The sequence below is a fragment of the Myxocyprinus asiaticus genome, chromosome 19 (assembly GCF_019703515.2).
Source record: "Myxocyprinus asiaticus isolate MX2 ecotype Aquarium Trade chromosome 19, UBuf_Myxa_2, whole genome shotgun sequence".
Classification (NCBI taxonomy): Eukaryota; Metazoa; Chordata; class Actinopteri; order Cypriniformes; family Catostomidae; genus Myxocyprinus; species Myxocyprinus asiaticus.
In genome coordinates this window covers 46,756,039-46,766,918 of record NC_059362.1, presented here as the reverse complement: position 1 = coordinate 46,766,918, position 10,880 = coordinate 46,756,039, and the positions used below count along the sequence as shown (strand labels likewise).

The following is a 10,880-nucleotide window of genomic DNA, read 5'->3' as shown; positions in this document are numbered from 1 at the left end:
AATATCACGGTTAAAATATGATTGATATAGTAAAACCGTAAAAAAAAAAAAAAAGTATTGCGAGGCGACGCAAAACTATTTCAGAGAAAAAAAATTCCCGCCCTGACCTCTGAGGGGCTCCGTATCATAACAATCATTTGCACTGCATAGCAACTATTTTGGTAAATAATAAGAGCAAATTATATATATATAAGTGTGTGTGAGTGTGTTTGTGTGTGTGCTTGTGAGTGTGAGTGAGTGAGTGTGTGTGTGTGTGTGTGTGTGTGTGTGTGTCCTCTGCTGACTGATATATCACATGAGATCACATTTACACTCATTAAACACATTCATGCATCTATTTTCATTATCAAATAAACTGAATTTAAGCAGAAGATGGTGATGAGTCAATGCAGAATGCTCAGGTTAGCACTGGCCTGACTTTGTGCACAGACATCTACTTAGGTTTCAATTTCTATTTGATAATAATAGAGGCTGTTAATGTGAATGTTTTGAAAAAATGTGATATAGTAAGGAGGACACGGATTTTTCAGTGTTGGCATGGAGTAGTGTGTGTACTTATGTTTATTTTACAATGATTTATATACTTATGTCACTTTAAAGTGTTGATACTACTGTGTTTGATATTCTTGATTACTTTATGCCATCTGCTGGTCACTCATCTGAATATCTGATGCAAAATGAACATACAGTATATTAGATAATACTATTTTCATTGGTTACAATTTAAGATGATGGGTGAATCTGTCAAACAAAATGTCCTTCGGTCCAATATGAAAAGGAAAAAATATATTTTGCACAAATGAAATTGAAATTTCAATGACCATTAAGAATTTTTGCATCACAATCACATTTAACTCCCAAATCTTATTACTGTAATGCAAAAAGAAAATCAAAAATCTCTTTATCATTACTGTAATGTGCAAAGAATGAAATATTGTCTCATAATCAGGCGTGTCTCAAACTTTATGTTGTCTTTTTTTTTTTACTTAATCCAGTTGGAATAAAATTCTTTGACTTTGTTCACATCTGAAAACACACCAAAAAATGAAGAATTTTCTTTACATTTTTTTGGTTTTATTTCACTTTGATACACCTGCTGTGTTCCCGGTCAAAAATGACCGGCCACTGGAAGTGAATGGATTAGACTACAAACTACAGAAATATGAAGTGTTCAGGAGCATCACAATCCTTTAGATGAGCACATATGTGGATGTGTGTTTGCTCATACAAAATCCTCAGACATGTGCACACACACACACACACACACACACACACACACACACACACACACACACACACAATGTGTGTTGAGCACCCTTTGGTGCATCATCTTTCCATGTACGCTCTCTGAGGAATATTTCATGATCTACTGATCATATTATGTTGTGTTTGGGCTCGTTTGAATCGGGATAGTCTGCTGTAAGTTATGATATGTCATTGTCTATGTTATATGTATGTTTCAGGAAGTAATAAGGAAAAATGTGACAAAAAGACACTCCTGTTTATTATATTAATGTGTCTGTGGGAATTTCGTACACTAAAACTCTGTTTGACCTCTGAGTGAAACAAATTTGCACATTGCATTCTACAAATTGAGACCTTTCCAATTATATGTCTATGTCATCTTTTTTATGTTTTCACCAACTCTTGAATATAATTGTTGAGATTTAGCAAATTATGAGAACAAAACAGTTTTAATTTGTCAGCAATTAAAAAAATAATTATTTAAAGGTGCCGTAAGCTATTTTTTTCATATGAAGGTATGCAAAAAATGTTCCAATTCCATGAAAGATATTAATGAAATAAGTGTTGTGAGATATCTCAGCAGTCTCTGTGACAGCTCTAGGCATTGCGGACACTGCCTGTCAATCATTTTGCACGTTCTCATAATGTAGTTGCAGCAAATTGAGGCTTAATGCCATTTTTATGCCATGTTGATCATAATAGTTGTCAGTTGAGGGCGCTATTTTTCTACTGTTGCTTTTGACAGCCGTTTCTGCACGATGTCAGTCTCAATAAAGCTCATTTAGTATCTTTGGAGTGCAGAGGGGGCGTGGCAAATCCAAGTGACACCTATTTTGTTTAGATCAAGCAAGTTGTTATTAATTTATTACATAATTATTTTTATTTTTTTCTGCAGGGAGTACCCCCTACTAGTTCAATGAATCCTTATAACATATATACCGGTTACTAATGCAATATTTTGGTATAATATATGCAATGTGAGAGAATTATTAACTACCTTTATGGGCCGGTCATTTTTGACCGGGAACACAACACAAGGGTTAATTGAGGAAGATATTATATAAATGTCTAAAACGTCTAACTGTTCCTACACCCCTGCTCATAATACAAAATGATCTTTTGTCTCCACTAGTTGTCTTTGAACATTTCAGTAAATGTTACCAGCTATTAAACTAGTTATATAAGATTGCCTATGTAACTTATAGCTATATTATATATTTGTACATTTATATATAAAACACCATAAAGACACAGGTATCAAATAACCTGATATGGTAAGCTTTATTTCAGAGTCACACCATGCCAGCAATACAGTATCAGTGTCATGCACTTCACAACCCACTTAACATTCGAACAAAACAAAACAAAAATCGTTGAAATGTTAATAAATAAAAAATTTAAAAAAAAAGTGCGTACACAGTTCAGAATAAAAAGGGAGGGGTTGAGATGGTAATGGTTCTCTGAAAGCAATGCCAACAAAAATCGAATGACTTTAAACTGCATTGTGGTCAAGAAGAACATGAACATTCAGGAATAATCATAATTTTGAACATTAATTTATACTTTTTACAGAGCTGCAAACATGAACTAGCAAATGGTATTGCTGCGTTCTTAGTCGACTTCCTCCATGCGAGATGTGTCGTCATCTCCTTCCAATGGTGGCATGTCCTCGACGGGGGCGGGGCTTGGCTCTTCTGTCGACAGGTCATCCTCATCGATGCCTGGAATGATTATAAATATAATTAGATATGTAAGTAATGTAATTGTATAATAGAATTTCTTGCAATTGCATGTAAATTTCTACCTACCTAAGCCGAGTTTGATCATCCTGTAGATGCGGTTGGAGTGCGTCTGTGGGTCGTCCAGTGTGAAGCCAGAGGAGAGCAGTGCGGTTTCGAATAGAAGGATCACCAGATCCTTCACGGATTTGTCGTTCTTGTCAGCTTCGGCTTTCTGTCTGAGGGTTTCCATGATGGAATGATCTGGATTGATCTCAAGGTGCTTCTTGGCAGCCATGTAGCCCATGGTGGAGTTGTCCCTCAGAGCCTGGGCCTTCATGATCCTCTCCATGTTGGCCGTCCAGCCATATGTGCTTGTGACGATGCAGCACGGCGAAGACACCAGACGATTTGAGACGGTGACCTGTGGCGAGAGTAAACCAATCAGTTAGCGATCACATCCAACATCTTGACGTGTTAATACAATGTAAGACTGCTCTTTACCTTCTCGACTTTCTTCTCCAGGATGTCTTTCATGATCTTGCACAGGTTTTCAAACTTGGCCTTCTTCTCTTCCTGCTTCTTCTTCTCGTCCTCATCCTCAGGCAGCTCCAGACCTTCTTTGGTCACTGACACCAGATTCTTGCCCTCAAACTCCTTCAGCTGCTGAACGCAGTACTCGTCAATGGGCTCAATCATGTAGATCACCTCCAGACCAGCTTTGCGCAGACGCTCCACAAAGGCAGAGTTGGCCACCTGATCTTTGGTCTCACCTAGAGAAGGTACGTATATACCACCGTTAGTTAGAACGACCTATTTAGTAGCAACATTTCTAATGCAGCTAAGAGGCGCTTTCAAGCTTTTAAGAGTGAAACTTCTGACCTGTGATGTAGTAGATGTGCTTCTGGGTGTCCTTCATGCGAGTAACATAATCTTTGAGGGACACCATCTCGTCTCCGGAGGCAGATGTGTAGTAACGCAGCAATTCTGACAATTTCTTTCTGTTCTGCGAGTCTTCATGGATTCCAAGCTATATAGAGAGGGATCAAAAAGGTCAATCGAAACAGTTTTAAGTGACAGAAGTTTGTGTAAACCAGCCTACCAGTTTCCAGCTTACAAAATTGCTGCCGAGCAAGTTCACGGTTTAAACCCACCTTGATGTTCTTGGAGAACTGCTCGTAGAACTTCTTGTAGTTGTCTTTGTCCTCTGCAAGCTCCGTGAAGAGCTCAAGGCACTTCTTGACCAGGTTCTTGCGGATCACTTTCAGGATCTTGCTTTGCTGGAGCATCTCTCTGGAGATGTTCAGGGGCAAGTCCTCAGAGTCCACAACACCCTTAATGAAGTCTGGAAAACAAATATGAAACTTAAGATTATGGAAATTCCTTAATCAATTGTTTTGGATTGATTACTTATAAAACTAGGGATGCACCGATGTATCAGCTGCCGATATTTGTCAGCCAGTTATTGACCAAATTAAAACATCGACATTTCGGTAATAAGCATGAAAACGCTGATTAAAAAAAAAAAAAAAAAAACGATGGTTGATTTATAATTAGCAACACACTTTGTAAAAACTCTGAATTCAAATGCACAGTCGAGAAATAATAATAGCCACAATATGTAGAAGGGTTGTCACTCCTAAGAACATGTAATATTTAATATTTTAATTTTTAAAGAACTTGTATTAGTCTAAATATCTCTCATTAATGCAGAAACACACACACACTCACACACACTTGTTTTTATATCATTGTGGGGACTCTCCATAGACTTTCATGCATTTTATGGATTTTGTACAGATCTAACGATAATTTCTATCCCCTAACCCTAACCCTACCCCTAAACCTAACCCTCACAGAAACCTTTTTGCGTTTTTACATTTTCAATAAAACATCGTTTAGTTTGTTTAATAAGCCATTTCCCTCATGGGGACTGCTGACTGGGCCCCACAAGGTAGGTTGTCTCAGGTTTTACTATCCTTGTGGGGACATTTGGTCCCTTAATGCAGTATAAACATGTACACACACTCACACACACACTCTCTCTCACACACACACACACACACACACACACACACACACACACACACACACACACACACACACTCTCTCTCTCTCACACACACACACTCTCTCTCTCACACACACACACACACACTCTCACACACTCTCACACACACTCTCACACACGTATGACATCCATTAATGCTGCATGATTGATTGAATTAAGATTGAAATTGCAATATGGCCTTTTTAACTGCGAAAGCATTTTTCATATCAATCATCATCAACTTTTTAAAATCGTTTTCTCTTCTATTTATCTTTCATTGTGGCTCTCTTTAAAATTTTGGCTTTTTGTGTTCAACAGAGCCAAAGTTTAATGGAAATGTATTGTTAGAACAGTGAAAAAGCTTTTGTACCTTTGTAAATGTTAAGCATTCTTAATTAAAACAGTGATATGAAGACAAAATATCAGTACCGTTATCGGCCTACAGTTATTTGTTAAAATCGGTATCGGTCAAAAAAATGTATGTCTATGCATCCCCAAACAGATCTATGAAATTCTGTCTCCAACACCATTTAAAACCATCTACATTTGCCTTCTCACTCCTTTCCGAGTATGTTGAATCCTCAGTGCTGATGTACTTACTAAGGTACTCTGGGATGAGTTCGTCGCAGTTGTCCATGATGAAGACTCTGCGCACGTACAGTTTGATGTTATTCTTCTTTTTCTTGTTCTCAAACAGATCAAATGGAGCTCTTCGAGCCACAAAGAGTAGAGCGCGGAATTCCAGCTGACCTTCCACGGAAAAGTGCTACGAGGAAGAATAAAAACATGACAGTTAATCAAATGCTCATTGAAATTCCAATATGTGGAACCAAACAGGACACCTGCAATAGTAAATGGCTCCATTTAATGAAAAGGTTGAGTCGACAAGCTGCATACTACAGAGAAAAAGTTAAGTGTAGTACAGTAGTATGCTGCTCTGAAGCTCACTTTGACAGCGAGATGATCCTCCCAGTCATTGGTGAGGCTCTTGTAGAACTCGCCGTACTCCTCGTTGGTGATGTCATCAGGGTTGCGCGTCCACAGAGGTTTGGTCTTGTTCAGCTCCTCCTTGTCGATGTACTTCTCCTTGATCTTCTTCTTTTTCTTCTTGTCGGAGCTCTTGTCATCCTGGTCTTCGTCGTCTGAGCCCACATCTTCAATCTCAGGCTTATCCTCGTCTTTCTCTCCCTCCTCTTCATCTTTCTCCTTTTCCTTTTCCTCTTCTGCCTCATCGTCACTCACCTCCTTGTCACGCTCCTTCTCCACCTGAACCACAAAGATGATTTGTTCAAAATCAAGTCCTTTAAACCACAACATTAATAGTCTCTAAATGAGAGCAGATTTAATGTTGAAATTTCAATAATCAATTGTTTACTATGCAAAATCATGGTCACAGGGTTGACAATCCAAGTATGATGTCACCTTTTATAATTTATGGAATTGTGCAAATTTATTATGGGAAAATAATAATGTTAACAAGGTGAATGTATAACCAGAGGACAAAACTTCAAGTCTTTTAAAAGAGAGAATGCAGACAAAATACTAGCTTTGTCCACATTCTTTCCAATAGAAATTAGAGGTCAACCGATATATCAGATTTACCGATTAATCGGTGCCGATAATTGATTTTTGGAACTATCGGTTCTTGGCAAAAATCAATGCCGATTGTTGCCGATAGTATTTCTCTATTCCACTGTGTTTCTCTCTCTCTCTCTCTCGCTCTAATAGAGGTCAGCCAAAATATCGGTTTTACCGATTAATCGGTGCCGATAGTTGCTTTTCGGAATTCATTATCGTCACTGTTTATGGACTAATGCGCGATTATTAATACAAGATATTAAAAAACAAAAAACACATACAATATGAAGCATAAACATTATTGAATGGGTATTTATATAACCTTAATTGATTGTTGAGTTCATGTTGATTTTGACCAACAGTGTCCTTAGAGAAAAAGAAAAAATATTTATATAAAAACGGATTTCTGGAATACCAGACAATTATGACAAGCCATTGCTGATAATGATGATCTACTGTTGATGAATTTCTGCTCATATAATATTTATCAGCCCATATGACAATATTTGTTTTATAGTGTTTATATTGTAATACATTGTAGATGAAAATAAGAGTGCATGTTTTGTTTCCCTTATGTGTTTGTGCGCTGGAAGCACAGACATTTCAAAATAAGAGTCCCAAGTGTATTTCGGGATGTTTAATAGTTAAAAATCCCACATTGTGCACCAAATATTAGTTCATTTCTGGTTATATTGGTATTATGGTTGCACAACAATCTGTACTTGGGATTTTATTAGCTTCTATATCTGTTGTCTTCACAGTAAGAAAAGACCAAGAACGTTTATCATTCATTAAATCAATTTTAAAAACAATCGGCCGATTATTGGATTATCTGCCCTTCTACCACCTTAGTTATCGTATCGGCAAAATCCACTATCGGTCGACCTCTAAAATTAAAAAAATCTAAAGTTACAGGGGTTTTGATGATTTGTTTAGAAAAATACCTATAATCTTTAACTTATTTACACATTTTAATGAGGGACATTTTTATGGAACTGCTTACAAAGAGTGTGATGGGGTAGCCAATGAACTGCGAGTGCTTCTTCACGATTTCCTTGATTCGGCGCTCTTCAATGTACTCTGTCTGGTCCTCCTTCAAATGCAGGATCACTTTTGTGCCACGGCCGATTGGCTCAGCTGCAGAGAATCAAAACAACTGCATTATTTCAAGGTTTGCATGAATATGATCTGTGTGTCACAAATTATTTATGTGAAGAAAAGCTAATGTTCGTTTGTCACTTACAGTTGTCCACTTTAACTGTAAAGGATCCGCCTGCAGATGACTCCCAAGCATACTGCTCATCATCGTTGTGTTTGGTGATGACAGTGACTTTCTCGGCCACCAGGTAGGCAGAATAGAAACCCACTCCAAACTGACCAATCATGGAAATGTCTGCTCCAGCCTGCAGGGCCTCCATAAAGGCCTTTGTGCCGGATTTGGCGATGGTTCCCAGGTTATTGATGAGGTCAGCCTTTGTCATACCAATGCCGGTATCGATAATAGTCAGTGTGCGATCTTGCTTGTTGGGAATGATTTCAATTTTGAGGTCTTTTCCGGAGTCCAGCTTGCTTGGGTCTGTGAGACTTTCATAGCGGATTTTATCCAAAGCCTGGTGGAAAACAAATGCATTTCTATTACAAGCTGAAAATGTGTATACCAAGTAAATGACATTTCTAGTGACTCTCCAAAACTAATTACTACTTTTTTAGTTGACATTAGACAATTACTTCATAAAAAGCTCATTACTTGGAAAAAGTTACCAAAACCTTCACATCGTGACAGCATGCTTTAACTTTATATGCCAACACGAAATAGTATGTGCACTATAATTGCAGAAAGCAGATTTGTTTATACAGTACTTCAACATGGTGTGGTGCAGGATCAGGGCAAAAATGCAACGGAAATTGACGAATGCCCCCGAAATTCAAAAAATTAAAAATTGTGATATTGTTATCGAAATATAAAATTACAATAATTAAATTAATTAATAATATAAATTATAATAATAATTATAATTTATAATAATAATAATTTTCTTTATTTATCACACATTATACATTTGCACATATACAGTGAAATTCTTCTTTTTCACATATCCCAGCTAGGCTGGGGTCAGAGTGCAGGGTCAGCCATGATACAGCGCCCCTGGAGCAGAGAGGGTCAAGGGCCTTGCTCAAGGGCCCAACAGTGGCATCTTGGCGGTGCTGGGGCTTGAACCCCCGACCTTCTGATCAGTAACCCAGAGCCTTAACCACTGAGCTACCACTGCCCCTGGTACTCATATCAAGATAAGATTTTGCTCATATCGCCCACCCCTAATCTGTATTATTCAGTCTTTCACTACACCATAACTTACGTCTGAAGAGTTGGAGATGAGCTCTCTGAGAAAGATCTCTTTGTTGGAGTAGAAGGTGTTGATGATCAGAGACATCAGCTGAGCAATCTCAGCCTGGAAGGCAAAAGTCTCTGCCTCCTCCTCCATCAGCTGGTCATGTGCCTCGGGCATCTAAACAGAGCCAAAAACAAGAGAAAGAGCTATAACACCCACCTAACCCTTGCACGACCTTCGGACATTTTTTCGATCATTTTGGCTTTGTTAATGCCAACGGCATTCATTTTGCCAAAGGTGTGCATTTTTGGGGGTTATTTTGATATTTCAACCTCAGTTCCTATAATACATCAATAATACACTGTGTACACAAAATGGTTACACTCAGGACCTTCAGGACATAATAGTCCCCATTGAAACCCATTAAAACTGCAATATTTGATCCCAGTGCCATTAAAGTATAAAATCACGAATCATGAGCCCTGGCTTCACAATTTACATTTTTAATATTTTCCACCAGATGGCGCCATTTTTCTCATGTTTAGCCTATGGAGCAAATACATGCTTTTCCCCTATTCTCTGTTTGCTGTATTATAGAGCACTGCAGGACAATTGAATAAATAATACAGATAAAATTGTGTGTGTGTGATGGTATGGATGTCAGAGTGTGTTTTGTATGTGTGTACTGAGATGTGTGTGTGTGCAAAAAACAACAGTGGCATTATGTAAACAAACTGGCATTTAAAGGGTTAAAATCCTGAAAATAAATTAATATTTGGTAGTTATGATCAGGACTGATGTTGGTTAAAAAAGTCGGTGAAAATGGAAAATGATATTAATATATAATATTTTTATGGCAGTTTTTTGACCCGGACATTTCTGTCCTCTAAGTACCTCTGAGTAACTTTTTTTAAATTTACGCACAAGGGTTAATAACTGTTCTTCACACAATTATGCCTTAATGTTAACTGCTCGTTAACTGTCAGAAATATACATACATTCTTGAAATCCGACAAAAAAAAAAAAAGAAAGAAAAAAAAATTATTTGGCAAGGATCCTAGGATGTGCATCATACCATATTTGTTCATATTTACCAGAAGTGCCAAAAGTAAGCCAGATTTGGCCCACATCTGGGCTGGCACATTCTCTTATGAGGTTTGCTGTTGCATTACACATCATATTTTTGTTATAGTGGTCCAGTTTATTCTATCATGAGTCATTTGAGTGCTCAAACATCTTTAACTTAAGTGCAAAATAATATTGCATTTAAATAATATCCCAGATTAAGTCTATATAACGAATATTAACGCCCCTGCTGGTGTGAGCAGATCATCACGAGTTCTAGAACCTACCAAACTCTCGTGCAATTAACACAATATTTCTTACTATATAAACGTTTAATGTGTGTGTGTGAGACACACTATGATGCAATTTATATGGGCTTAGGACATTAAAATGACCGACTTGTTTCATGCATCTGCACCGAGAATGACAAAAAGCTATTCTGTAATATAATTGCATGCTTTAATAGAAATATCCTCTGTGTGCATCCATAAAACTGCGATGTTTCAGATGCATTCCCTTACTTTAATACAGAAACAGAAACCTAGCGATATAAGAATGTTATTCATATTGGTTCTGATACCAATTAAAAATCGCAACAACTGTTCTCGAATGAATTAAACGTAAATAAGCGTCGAACAGTCTCACAACACCTGCGTACAAAAAACACACCGAATTTGAATGAATTTTGATTAATATTCTAATATTCTTACCTTGGATGCTTTTGTGAATAGCTTCGGGAGATCCGTAACAAGCGTGTGCGTTACGCCAGTGACGGTTTATATACGCTCAGCCGAGAGTGTTCGAGAACGCGAACGTCCAGAAATCTCTCGAATCTTCCCAATGCATTTCAATAGGTGCAGAGGGAGGGACTTTGCTGTCAATCATTCCAACTCT

The 10,880-nt window shown here is 37.7% G+C and overlaps 1 protein-coding gene across 1 annotated transcript; it reads right to left on the bottom strand.

Moving 5' to 3' along the window:
- Positions 1-2,502: 2,502 nt before the first annotated feature.
- On the bottom strand, positions 2,503-10,853 carry LOC127409630 (heat shock protein HSP 90-alpha). Its single transcript, XM_051644324.1, has 11 exons — positions 10,697-10,853; positions 8,949-9,098; positions 7,835-8,201; positions 7,595-7,728; positions 5,962-6,279; positions 5,614-5,779; positions 4,118-4,308; positions 3,846-3,993; positions 3,468-3,736; positions 3,054-3,387; positions 2,503-2,966 (listed from the first exon to the last, which is right to left on the bottom strand). The coding sequence occupies exons 2-11, from the start codon at positions 9,096-9,098 to the stop codon at positions 2,857-2,859; spliced, it is 2,187 nt and encodes a 728-aa protein (XP_051500284.1). The 5' UTR covers positions 10,697-10,853; the 3' UTR covers positions 2,503-2,856.
- Positions 10,854-10,880: the final 27 nt, after the last annotated feature.

Excerpts from the sequence above, each read along its gene's own strand:
- LOC127409630 (XM_051644324.1), bottom strand. The coding sequence starts at position 9,098 with ATGCCCGAGGCACATGACCAGCTGATGGAGGAGGAGGCAGAGACTTTT. Across the intron at positions 5,780-5,961 it reads AGGATCATCTCGCTGTCAAA|CACTTTTCCGTGGAAGGTCA; the intron begins GTGAGCTTCAGA and ends TCTTCCTCGTAG. Across the intron at positions 3,737-3,845 it reads GCACATCTACTACATCACAG|GTGAGACCAAAGATCAGGTG; the intron begins GTCAGAAGTTTC and ends TACCTTCTCTAG.